This window comes from Haematobia irritans, chromosome 4 (assembly GCF_050003625.1).
Source record: "Haematobia irritans isolate KBUSLIRL chromosome 4, ASM5000362v1, whole genome shotgun sequence".
NCBI classification, from domain to species: Eukaryota; Metazoa; Arthropoda; class Insecta; order Diptera; family Muscidae; genus Haematobia; species Haematobia irritans.
Window position 1 is genome coordinate 219,815,137 of NC_134400.1, and position 14,144 is coordinate 219,829,280.

Consider the following 14,144-nt stretch of genomic DNA (forward strand, 5'->3'; position numbering starts at 1 on the left):
AACTGCCTTAAATGTTTTTTTCCTTTTCTCCTCATGTTTCACGAAGTCAGTGTTGCCAGGTTGGGGGGTTTTCCACCCAAATTTAGGGGTTTTTATCACGTTTAGGTGGATTTTTAGGGGTAACATTTATTTGGGGGATTTTAGGGGGTAAAAAATATCTTAGACCTTATAAAATGGAGCAATTCTCAACCAAATTCGGTACAATTCTGGCATGAATTTTAAGAAAAAAGTCAACTCAAGTTCCCAAATACAAGCAAGTATGCGGTATTTTATTTATTTCAAAAGAAAACTTAGTTTGTCTAAACTTTCGTTCCTGAGAAAAGAAATCTCTTCTTTCATTATATACAGTCGAAGCTCTGTTTAACGAATATCCCATTTAGCGAAAATCCAACATAACGAACGTCCAAATTCTTATCATTGAGTATTCTAAATAACGAACGTTTGAATAAAATTTACGTTAGATATAACGAAAACGCTTTTAATCTTAAGGAAATAAACAACAAAAATCAGCAATATTTCACGATTGTGAAAGTGGCTTAAGCTCTTCGGAAATGTCCACAAAGTACGGCATTCCCAAGATATTTAGATACCATCAAATGTTTGGAAATACATATTGAATGGCCTAGTTAGGTTAGATAGAGTTGCAGCTTCGCTACGGGAAATGGACTAGTCCCAGGTCTGGTCGAAACGTATGGACGGGATTGGTCATTTAACACGGGGTTTTCATTGACGGGGTAATATTTCAGGACACGGCTTGGACTCATTCCAAAGGACATGACCTGGGAGAACTTAGTAGGACTACACGGGTCCTCATTAACCAGTCTTGGACAAACCCTTAGGAACCGGCATTATTTTTCGCATCCCAATTGAACCAGAATGGAAAAACTTTTGGAATATGTTGGCCCATAGGGAAATGTCTAGATCCAATAAAATTTTAAAATCAAGGGAGTATAGAAATTAATAAATTATATGAAAATTTAAAAACTGCGACAAACTAGAGCACTGGTACTGGTCCGTTGATAGGTGGCAATATGCATCAAATTTACGTAGGTTCGCCAGTTGGGCAGTGGTGATTTTTTCTTTTATTAATGAGTGCTACACTCTTTTCAACCTAACCTAGCCTAGATATATCAAGTTCATCAGATTTTAAGAATTAAGCAATATATTTTTTAAATGCCTCTGTAGTTTAATTGTGCCACATGCTTCTGAATTTTTACTCATCTGGTAAAAACACTACGATTTTCAATAAAAGTTAACATTTAATATTCCCGATCGATTTAAGGAATATATCGTTCGTTAAACCGAGCTTCGACTGTATATTTAAATTTAATTTTTGAAGTGAATCACTACAGGTTTTTTCCACTATATTTGGACATTCTTAATGTTTTTTTGGGGTTTTTGAAAAAAGTCTAGACCATTTTAGGGGTTTTTTCATAAGATTTGGGAGGAAGAATCAAAAATCACCTGGCAACACTGCACGAAGTTTCCATTTTTTTTCAAATATATAGCTTGCAGAAAGTTTTAAAATAAACTCGAATCTACGCCAGGGATAATAAATGATGTTGACGAAAAAGTACTAAAAATGTATTAAAAAATGTGCTTTTGGAAGCCAAAAAGTGCTAAAATTACACAATATCACCACGGTGGCTCCCTTGATTACATAATATCAAGGGAGCCACCGTGGTGCAATGGTTAGCATGCCCGCCTTGCATATAACAGGTCGTGGGTTCGATTCCTGGTTCGACCGAACACCAAAATGTTTTTCAGCGGTGGATTATCCCACCTCAGTAATGCTGGTGACATTTCTGAGGGTTTCAAAGCTTCTCTAAGTGGTTTCACTGCAATGTGGAACGCCGTTCGGACTCGGCTATGAAAAGGAGGTCCCTTGTCATTGAGCTTAACATGGAATTGGGCAGCACTCAGTGATAAGAGAGAAGTTCACCAATGTGGTATCACAATGGACTGAATAGTCTAAGTGAGCCTGATACTTCGGGCTGCCACCTAACCTAACCTACATAATATCAAATTTAAAGACCATTGTAAAATTATATGTATATTTAAATCTAGACCGATTTGGACAATTTATTTTTTGTATAGACAATTTTGTCAAAATTTTATTTCTGTAGAAAATTTTATTTCTATAGAATATTTTTCAAAATTTTATTTCTATTGATAATTTCGTCAAAATTTTATTTCTATAGAATATTTTTCAAAATTTTATTTCTATAGACAATTTTGTCAAAATTTTATTTCTATGGGAAATTTTGTCAAAATCTTATTTCTGTAGAATATCTTATCAAAATATTGTTTCTATAGAAAATGTTGTCAAAATTTTATTGCTATAATAAATTTTGTCAAAATTTTATTTCTTTAGAAAATTTTGTCAAAATTTTTCTATGTGTATTTTGTCTCCTTTTAGGTGTTTCAAATATATACATTATCTCACAAATATTCTGTTCCTCAGTGTGGAGGAAACAAAATCATATTTCACATTTACCGACGAATGTGGTATGGACAATATTCCTCTCAAAAATGTTGAGATCCTGTAATAAAAATTAAAATATCCTCACTTTGGTATATGTTTATAATTATTATAATTGAGTTGATATCTGAGAAACGTTCACATTTAGGGCAAAATAACTTTATATAGAGTAATTGTGATGAAAAAGTGGCTCGCGGTCGTGCCACGGTGCTTTTGGTCAAAGATTATAAACTTGAGGAAGATCGGAAATTGGCTTGCGTCATACCAAATGTTGCATTTACCATTTTAGTTTGTAATATTTTAGTTGTTTTTAGTTTTTATTTTTTAAATGAAAAATGTAATTTTCTTAATGAAAGAATGTTAAATTTTAGGCAACAACAAAAAAAAAATACATTTTACCCTTTATAGAAATTTATTTCGTGCACTTAATTTCTTTTTATTTGCATTTTAATGCTATGTCAATACTTGTCGTATACGCGTTTGGTTCGAGTATTATACTAATCTGGTAAATGGTTCGATCTCCTCAGTAGCACCTCAGTTGCACTGAATTTGCATCACTCCTTTAGGTGTGATCCGAATTCAATGTTTTGGATGTAAATTAAAATATTCTGTGATATTTTCTCAAATAAATAATTTTTATAATTTTTTGTAATTTTTAATGGATTCTAACCCTTGTCGGTAACGTTTGACCTCAAATATTTTCAAAAATTCACAATTTTTTCAGATTGGATTTAGCATTGTTTTCGACAAATTTTGAATGACTTGTACCATTTTATGTATTCTTACACTGTTTTTAACCTATTTGAAACAAAAAAAGTTAAAATTACACATTAAAAGTATGAAAAAACCATGTTATACAAAATTGAATTAAAAGAACTTCCTGAGTAGTTAAAATAAAGAACATCGTTGGGAGTGCATCTTCTGGAAGTGCTTTTAAAGTTGTGCCTTTGGAAGAACTTCCAATTTTTTGCTGGGTAGTTCCAATAACACTTCATAACATTTTTAGTTTTACTCCACGACAAATAATAAAAATCTACAAATATTCACAAAAAAGTACACACGAAAATCAAGAAAATAAACATGAAATATAAATATATAGCAAACTTTATTCGTACAAAGGAAAATTGTTCACCTCCAGTATTAAAACTCATATTTACATAGATTTTTTTTTATCAAAAATATGTATGTAGTTTTTAATTTGATAAAAATTGCGAACATTTGAGAGTGAGCGATGAAAAATCCTCGTATATTTCCTCTTGAACAAACCTGATATTGATAAAAATTTTCTAATCAATACATATGTAGATGTTTATGATTATTGTTATTTTTGCCCGATTTGTTGACAATTACTTTAATTGATGGTTAAGTATGCAATCGCCAAATGTTGTCGTTAAGTTAACTTTTTAGTAGATAACTGAAGTAAATTGTACACAAATATGTTTTTTTTTTGTTGTCTTTTAACAAAAATAGGTCAATCATAGGCAAATATTTTAATTACACCATCAACTCAATCATCAGATCAAATCAGACCGACTTCAGGGGGATTGCACACCTTTCTGTTTTGTAAAATTTTTGTTGTTTTTTTTGCTTTCGAATTGCCATAGACCAATAAATGAGTGCTGATGGAAAAAATTAAAAGCTCCCTAAATATGAATATATTTAACAGCTAACAATCATTTGTATAATTTTCATTTTGTTGTTGCTGTTATTTTTATGTTTAATATGCGAATTGTTATAGACACTGCTATGAAATATGGCCAATATGCAATAATATTAACAAAACAAAAAAAAAAAGAAATATTATGTTTTTCCTAGCCATACAATGGAGCAGCATTTTCTTGATTGTGGAAACATTTCTCTTGGAAGCTTTGGTGAGTAGCAGCAGCATTAACGGTACGGTGGCTGTATTAGTCAACAACCCCCATTTCATATGGATTAACATGAAAATGTTTGAAATTAGAGATGTCGTGAGGCTTAAATTCTGAAATTTGAAAATCCATAAATTATTTGAAAACTAACAAATGTGGTCAGACTTTTTAAGACATAAATTTAAATTTTATGGTCATCCTGGAAATGTGTTTCTAGTTTTTTTTTTTTAATTAAAAAGCGTCTTTACGATAAAATATTGAAATTCATTTTCGTTTTTTAATGCTTTTTATCTTTATACAAGTTACTAAAAATAATCGAATTTATATAATATGCGGTTCAGATTTATTGAAGATACATTAGTACAATGGATTTTTCTTCACTCAAAGAAAAAATTGAACTCTCTATTTCACTAAAGCCAATTTAACTTTATTTTAGTTCATAGAAATATTATGTTTGGAGAAAGTTTTCTTTACTCTAATATTTTTATACCCACCACCATAGAATGGTGACGGGGGTATAATAAGTTTGTCATTCCGTTTGTAACACATCGAAATATCGATTTCCGACTATATATATTCTTGATCAGGGAGAAATTCTAAGACGATATAACGATGTCCGTCTGTCCGTCTGTCTGTCTGTCTGTTGTAATCACGCTACAGTCTTCAATAATGAAGCAATCGTGCTGAAATTCTGCACAACCTCGTCTTTTGTCTGCAGGCAGGTCAAGTTCGAAGATGGGTTATATCGGTCCAGGTTTTGATATAGTCCCCATATAAACCGACCTCCCGATTTGGGGTCTTGGGCTTATAGAAATCGTAGTTTTTATCCAATTTGCCTGAAATTTGAAATCTGGGGGTATTTTATGACCATAAAGAGGTGTGCCAAAAATGGTGAGTATCGGTCCATGTTTTGGTATAGCCCCCATATAGACCGACCTCCCGATTTTACTTCTTGGGCTTATAGAAACCGCAGTTTTTATTCAATTTACCTGAAATTGGAAATCTAGAGGTATTGTAGGACCACAAATACGTGTGCCAAAAATTGTAAGTATCGGTCCATATTTTGGTATAGCCCCCATATAGACCGATGTCCCGATTTTACTTCTTGGGCTTATAGAAACCGCAGTTTTTATTCCATTTACCTGAAATTGGAAATCTAGAGGTATTGTAGGACTACAAATACGTGTGCCAAAAATTGTGAGTATCGGTCCATGTTTTGGTATGGTCCCCATATAAAAGGACCTCCCGATTTGGGTCTTGGGCTTATAGAAAGCGTAGTTTTTATCCAATTTGTCTGAAATTGGAAATCTAGGGGTATTTTCGGACCATAAAGAGGTGTGCCGGAAACGGTGAATATCGGTCCATGTTTTAGTATAGCCCCCATAAGAACGATCTCCCGATTTAACTCCTTGGGTTTCTAGAAACCGTAATTTTTATCTGATTTGCCTGAAATTGTAAATATTCTGGTATTTTAGGCTCGGTCCATTTGGTAATGCCTCCATATAGACCGATTTCACTTGAATTGCTTGAAACTCAATGTAAAATTTCCAGATTTTACTTCTACAGATTTAAGATTTCAAATCAAGACGTTATTTTATAATTTTCTAGCACACTTACAAGAGATGTTAATGATTCCTCTAAAACTAAAACAAAAATGGTTCTTATAAATCCAGAATCTGATATAGTCCTCATAGGTGAAATCTTTAAATTTATCTTCGGGAAGTGTCCCCAAGTCCTCAAGCCTCTTTAAAATTTTAAAGGAAACCCTAATATTTGGTTCATGGTGGTTGGTATTTAAGGTTCGGCCCGGCCGAACTTAGTGCTGTATATACTTGTTTTGTGTACGTTAGTTAAATTAACTAAATCCGAGGAAAAAAATATACTCAAATGAAGCATAAAGATTAACTAAATTCGTGTCTTCCACAAAATAGTTCAGAATTTCTTTAAATTTGTAAATTTTACCAAAAATGCGTCCATCGTAAACTTCGTATGTCACTAAAGACATTCTTGCAATTTTGAACTCCAAGTTTTTCCTTCAAACTACAAAATTTTCTTTAGTTATGTCTAATAAATTTTCTTGTATATGTCGAAAAATATTTACTTATTTTTATGACATCGGCGTGATGCCAACGTTTGTAATACTGTTTAGTTAAAATTTTATACAAATATTCAAAATTTTCTAAAATTAACCGAAAGTTTTCTTCCTGGTGGGTTGGTTCACTGTTTTTTTTTTCAGTGTTTTATGTAAAGATAAACATTTTACGAGTATTGTCGAATTACCTAACTCATCAGTGAAATGTTTATCGACATTTGCTTAAGATAAAGATCTTTGTATTGGATAAAAGCGTTTTCAATGCTAAAAAAATGCATCACAATATTTTTTTCATTGTCCAATTGAAATTTCAGCCAGATCGGTTCAGGCGGATTTAAAACGATGAAGTGTATCGAGTTAAAAGTAGAATATTAACCCTAGACTGTCAGCCTTTGCCAAAATGACGACGCGTAATTTCATTTTCGATCTAAAATGCATTTTAGTCGATTGGGAAATGATAAAGTTAAATTATGCTAATTCAACCATTATATGAATTATTTTATACTTATTAAAAACAAATTGAATAAGAAAATAAATTCAAGAATTCAAGCACGTTAGTGTACAAAAAATAAGGATGACTTTCCAGGGTTAAAAAAATCGGTATTTCTCGTATCTCTTCTCAATAATGTCTGTGACATTTTTAAGTGTTTCAAAGCTTCCCGAATGAATATTGAAAAGTGAAGGCAGATCTCTTATCATTGAACTCAATATTGAACCGGGCAGTACTTATTGATAACGAAGAATTTCATAAATTTTTCCGAACTTTCAGAAATGAAATTGGGAAACCATAAATTAGGTTACGATGAAGTGGCAGCCCGATTTGATTCAATGGACTATCCAGTCCATTATGATAAATGCGAAACCATATTTTTCATGCAGGTAAAAGGACAGCCTGATTGTGCGTTTACTCTTTCCCCTTATTGCCTTTCCGTTATTAGAACCGAAATCGCAATAAGTTTCTCATACCTCATTCTGAATTGCAAATAATATTATGGGTGATATTACTTAGAGAAGTTTTTAAATATGTTACCTGAATTGCTGAGAAGGAAATCATTATAAACCAAAAATTTGAGATTTAACATCTGCATTATTGAGATTTAACATCTGTATTAGAGGCATGATCGCCCCTTTTAAACCCTATGTTCTTCGATGCAAAGATTATAGAAGAGGAAGATGGGAGTTTGGCTACTGAGCACATCAAACCATTTACCACATTAGTTTAATACTCGAACCAAACGCGTATACGACAAGTATTGGCATAGCATTAAAATGCAAATAAAAAGAAATTAAGAGCACGAAATAAATTCCCATAAAGGGGAAAATGTAATTTTTTTGTTGTTGCCTAAAATTAAACATTGTTTCATTAAGAAAATTACATTTTTCATTTAATAAATAAAAACTAAAAACAACTACAAGATTACAAACATGTATTAAACTAATCTGGAAAATGCAACAATCTCCCATCTTCCCATCGCAAGCCAATCTCCCATCTTCCTCAAATCTATAATCTTTGCTTCGATGATCGTTGAATTTATTTGTTGACATGAGTCATTTAAACTGAATCAAGTAAATTTAAACCTCCAACAAATGGTGGTCGCAATCATCAGAGTCCATTATTTATGAAAATATTATTTTATGAAACAAATTATACCTTGGAAGGTACCCCAATTGTATATTACCAAATTAATTTCAGTTCGTTTAAGTGGAAGGAGGTTCAATATATTTTCGTAAAACTTGGAAACACACCAATTTTCAAAGACAACTTTTTTCGACAAACATTTTATATTAGAATGACAATAACGACGTGCTGACTTTGTCTTCGAGAGCTATAGCATTGCTAGTCAGTGCTGCCGCTAGTGAAAAATTGAGTGAATTAGATTTTGGACAAAAGTGGAGTAGATTGAATAAAATTGAAGTAGCATACATGTTTGAAAACAAAACAATAGAATTCATTTTACAAAAAGTGAAGCAGATTTTTGGAAGAAGGAGTGAAGAAGTAAATTTTGTGAAAATGAAGCAAAATACTTCGATTGATGTAGTGGCGGCAGCACTGTTGCTAATACTAAATTGATATGTTGAGTTCTTAGTACCTTAATGCACACGAAGAACATGAATTCTCTTGGGGGTTGTTTGAACGCAAGTCTTCACAAACAACCACTAATGTCTGTAGCTCAAATAACACTTCAAAAACTTACCTTCAACTTACCTTCTGTGTACATTACAATAATTCTCATATGGTTCGTGTGCCATATCGGATAAAATGTCAGCATATGGCTGTGAAAAGCATACTTACCTGGCGTAGGGGTTACCGTGATCACGAAGGCGGTTCCCCCGGAGTGAGGCTCGATCATTGCACTTACGATTGAGTTGACCTCCGCGATTATTCCTAATGTGAATAACTCGTGCGTGCAATTTTTGATAGCCGGGAATGGCGTTCGCGCCGTCCCGATTTTTATAATACATTTCAAAATAACACTACAATTCCTATGGAATAAAGATAATGCGTTTTAGGTTGCTAGTATTAGAAAGAAAGGGGAAAAGAGGGCCATTGGGGATTTTGCGGAAATTTTTGTTGATGCGCACGACATTTTTGAATTGTGGATTTAATGGAGGATTTGCAGCCAGTTTGTGTGGATTTTTCAAAATCTCTTCTGTATAATAAATCAGGTTTAGAATAGAGGTGTGCACGTGACACGAAATTGTCGTGACTCACGAAAATTTTCGTGATTCGTGCGTGAGTCGTGAGTCACGCTCATGACAACAGCGTGAGTGTGCGTGAGTGTGATTAACAAACCAAAATGTCGTGCGTGAGCGTGAGTCACGAAATTAATATCTTCGTGAGTGTGCGTGAGTAACGAATTACACCCACGAAAATATTCCTGCTCACCAACATAAAACGCTTAAGAGTTAAATTCAATTACAATTTTAGTGACACCTGGGATGGTAAGAGTTTAATAACACTCTCGATTTTAATAATGCTCATGTTTTCAGACACTTCGGTAAGGTAAATTAATCATAAAATTATTCGTGAGTCACGATATTTTTCGTGAGTCACGGTATTTTTCGTGAATCACGACGTTTTCGTGCGTGAGTGTGAGTGAATACACATTTTCTTTTCGTGAGTGTGCGTGAGCGTGAGTCCTACCAAAAAATATAGTGCATGAGTGTGCGTGAGTATGATTTTTCAGTCGTGAGTGTGCGTGAGCGTGAGTAAACTATTACTCACGTGCACACCTCTAGTTTAGAATAATAAACATGAGATAAATTTTTTGAAATACTTAAATAAAAAACTTATACCAGGATATATCGATGTCTCCTCTTTATACCAGGATATATCGATGTCTCCAAAGTACGCTAAGTCTAAAAAGTGAATTTTACAGGAAACAAGTTCAAAGGTTTTTTTGGAATTTTTCAAAAACCGTATAAGATATAAATTCACTTTTTTCGGTCTTAAAATCATATTTGTTATAGATTTTTGTAGTATGTACGAATTCACAATAGTGATAACAAAACATGACTAACAATGACTTAGACCACTTTAGACCGAACAAAGCTTTTTGCCCTTTTTGGATTGGAAATTTTTAAAACTTTAGTCACAGGCTACGTACAATATTAACCATAACTTTTGATAGAAGTGTCCAATAAATTCGAACTTTTGAAAGGATGCAATTACATCCATCCGAATAAAAACCAACGAACTCCATCACGAAATGTTAAGTCGACTTAGCCTACTCAGGAATGAGGACATCTGTACATGAGTACTAAATTATTGCTTTATGAATGCAAGCAAATTATGCTTTGAAGGTATCAGAATCTTACATTACCAAGATACTTTAAGTTCGTTTTAATGGAAGGAAGGTTCAAATATGGGTGGAAATACACCCATATTGAAAGACACAGTTTTTCGACAAATATTTTAAAAGACAATGATAATAATAAATTCGACTTATGAGTTTTTTCTATCTTTTTTCACCAACTGACAATCCTAATTCAAAACAATGAAGTGTGAATGGGGCGCCGATATTCGTTGGAGGTTTTAAACTATTTTTCTTAAATAAAAAATAAAATAAAACATTTATTTTCGAATGCACTCAACATGTGAATGTGCAGCGCTTCATTTCTGAATGCTGAGTAAGTGCAGAGCAAATCTGTAACTGAGTTTGTCGGGCAGTTTCTGTTGCTGCTGCTACAGTATCCAGGCTTGTATTCGCTGTTTGCTGCGATTGGTGCCAGCACCGTTGTTATCTTCAATTGCTGTTTGGCTGATGTTTGTTGGCTTTCGTGGATAAAGCCAACATTTTCTTCCTAAATATATAAAAGCAACAAATTTTCATTTGGACAACATTATTCCGCGCTGGAAATTCATTTGGTGAACAACGCTTCTTGTTTGCAACCAAAACAGATATAAAAACACAAACAGATCAGCTTTAACACAGTGATCTCTTCCTTCAAATTGCACGAATAACCTGCAAACAAATTTTGCTAACAGTTTAAAAATTTTTGACTATCTAACCAAAAAAAAAAAAAATACAAATCAAAAATGGCACTTAAGGTGAGCCCATGTGAAAAAAGCTTTATAAGTTAAATATAAAAGGATATTGTGTTTTATAAAAAGAAAAAAATAAATAAATAAATGAAACCTTAGTGATCACTTATAAATAAAAAAAATTAAACGAAAACCGTTATCAGTACCGAGGGTATACATAAAAAAATATTAAAAAACAAAAAAACTTGAATTCTGCTTTAAAAAAACTGATATGCAATAATAACAAATTTTTAAAATATAGTTAAACAATGTTAATGGAATTTTATATAAGGAAACAATAATTATCCTGTGCTGATTGCAAAATAAAAAATCTCTCTATGGCAGTACTTTGGAAACTAAACTTTTTGTTGTTTAATTTTTGAAAAAATGTCATTTTAAAAAATTTCGTGTTTAACACTTTTACGACATGTTCCAGTTAATATTAAACGAATCTAAAAGGATTTAAATGAAATCTGACCAAATATAACACGACAACCCGGAAATGGGAGCCAGATGGAAAAGGATACGATTTGCCAAGACCGACAGCAATCATATTAAAACATATTTTTAAATAAAATTGTCAGCTCGTATTGCATGCTAAATGCCAGATATAAGCTAGCCCCATTGCTGCAATTGTAAATTACAAAAAACTATAGTTCAACCACATCGAAAAAAGTGAACTGTTTTATAAAAAGAATGAACTACCTGGCACGAAAATTGAACTAAATTTTTCTCCACATTTTGAGATTTCCCCAAAGCGTTGTTAAAATCAGGAAATTTTAATGCCCTGTTGTACTTTTTAACTGCAATTCACGAAATTACATCATCTCATAGAAGAAAAAATTAACTAAAAGTAAAGAAGAAAATCATTGGCGCCAAATCATGACCATTTTATTTTTGGGAATCGTACGAAAAATTTTCTTTTGCGTTAGTTCATATTGAACTTATGTAAAGTAAGATGGAAAATTTCGATAAAAATAAAAATTAAAATAAAACTACCAGCAAATAATTTTTTTCCAATAAAAATAAGTTAAATTTAGAGTTAGTTGAACTACGGAAATGTTTTTCTGTATACACTGACCCTTATATGAAAGGTTATACAAACAAAATTTTAAGGCACGCGATTTGAACAATATTAAGGATTAACTTCTTTAAAAAATTCTAATTTGTAAAACTTCCTAATCTTTGCTTTAATTTTTTTTTCATAAAATTGTGGACGACGAATCGTGAGAAATTTACGTCCCTACGTTAAAGTCGTATGTCATCGAAGTAAGGCATATTTTTCTCAAAGCAAAGAAAAGTGTGATTGGAATTCAGAGTTTTAATGCGTTCCGCTTGCCTTTACGTTTGATCTTAAATGTTTGCAAAAATTCGGAATTTGTCTAGAATGTATTTAGCATTTTTTTTCGACAAAATTTAAATAATTTGTACCATATTATTAATTCTTACTCTGTTTTTATCTTTTTGAAACAAAAAAGTTTAAATTACCCATTAAAAATATGAAAACAGCGAGTTATAAAAAGTTCAATTAACCCCCATTTTCATAAAGCTCCGTTAGTGTTTCGTTAACTAACCAACTCTTAAACCGTATTATGGACGAAGCTGTCATCTTGCCTTTATATTCCATAGGCCAGTTAGGAACTTAACTGACGAAAATTTTTCAGTTAAAGTTAACCGGAGAGAAGATATTTGCAATTTACTTTCTGTTAACTGGCAGTTAAAGCCTAACGGAGCTACATGAAAATGACCGTAAAAGAGCTTCCGATGTAGTTAAAATAAAGAACATCTTTGGAAACACTTTCGTGGAAGTGCTTTTAAAGTTGTGCCTTTAGAACCACTTAAAATTGTTTATCTTGGGATTATGCTCTTGATCTCTGGGTATAGGACTACTAATTCAATAAACACAAAACGCCAAAGTTAACAAAATTTAAAGAAAAAATCAATAAGTCAACGTTAGCAAACATTAGATTATGAATTTTACAAAATTTTAAAAATGTCAATGCTTTTAAAATTTAGATAAGTCGAATTTTCCAAACCATACAAAAATTCAAAAATGGAATCTCCGAAACTCGGACACCTCCCGAAAGTGGACAATTGTCGAGAGACCAATTTCAACACATTAAAAGTGGTCTCTCTAACTGGAAACCTCCCAAATGTGAACAAAATTTAGGCGACCATGGGTGGCCACCCCACCTTAACTACCCAGCAAAAACTAGGTAACCACATCTCATTACAATTGGCATTACCAGGAGTACAGCTGTCATTACACGTTGCATTACATTTCGTTGAGTTATAATGACTAACTTGTAATGACAAAAATAAATACTTCTCGGTAATTTTCGAATTGTTATCCTCAATTTTTTATGCAGTTGGCTGTTAATGACCTAATAAAATAGAATAAATGTTGGTACCATTACACTTCCAATATGCACTTAAAATAGATTTCATATGCCATTTGCCTTATAAAAAGAGACTTAAAATCCACTTTTAGTAGATTTCGAACTTAATTTGAAATGAATATTGGATATATTATATTTTAAGTGTGAAATTAATTTGCGTGTAATGTTATTTCCATGATTTATTAGATTTTTTGTTTATTTATACAATATTCGTTTCTATTCAAGTAGTGCTCCTATTACAGCATTACTCGCCATATTTCGATCCATTGTAATCGGCGATAGAAACCAATATTTTCGAGATTTGGTTGTCTGAGACAATAAGTGGCTATTTTGCAAACTTTGGTGTATCTACGAATAAGTGATTACATATTAGGTGATTATATCCTCTAAAAGCACTACTTATTTCATGGCCGAAAGTATGCCTGGGGAGAAGTACTTTCCTCTTAGGACATGCGTATGTAAATGTAATCCGGAGCGATGCCAATTAATAAGTGGTTATTAATTTTTAAATAGGCTTACATACAAGATTACCGGGTAACGAGAGTTTTTGCTGGGTAGATATATATATGAACTAATACAGCCAAAACTCTGTAAATTTAGTGTGAATCATGAGGGGAAAATTCAGGAAAATAATTATATGGCAAGGCTGAAGTTAAAAAACAGAAATTTTTCAAATTGTAGGGCCTATTAGCAAGTCCAAGAATTGGTCACAATAGTTTTAGTTGCCGAATGCAAGTTTGAAATTTTATTTTAAAAATGTTTAGCTCTATAAATATAT

The 14,144-nt window shown here is 32.3% G+C and overlaps 1 protein-coding gene and 1 non-coding gene across 2 annotated transcripts in view; both read left to right on the top strand.

Annotated features, from left to right (window-relative positions):
- The first annotated feature begins 8,727 nt into the window (after positions 1–8,727).
- LOC142237297 (U1 spliceosomal RNA) lies at positions 8,728–8,892 on the top strand. The gene has a single exon (XR_012722434.1). It is a non-coding gene; the product is annotated as a U1 spliceosomal RNA (small nuclear RNA).
- A 1,888-nt stretch (positions 8,893–10,780) lies between these two features.
- The window catches only part of Cpr62Bc (Cuticular protein 62Bc), a 73,958-nt gene continuing 70,594 nt past the window's right edge, over positions 10,781–14,144 (top strand). Inside the window, exon 1 of the mRNA XM_075307248.1 lies at positions 10,781–10,994. Coding sequence (XP_075163363.1) covers positions 10,983–10,994 — 12 coding nt within the window. The 5' untranslated portion in view covers positions 10,781–10,982. The remainder of the gene's footprint in view (positions 10,995–14,144) is intronic.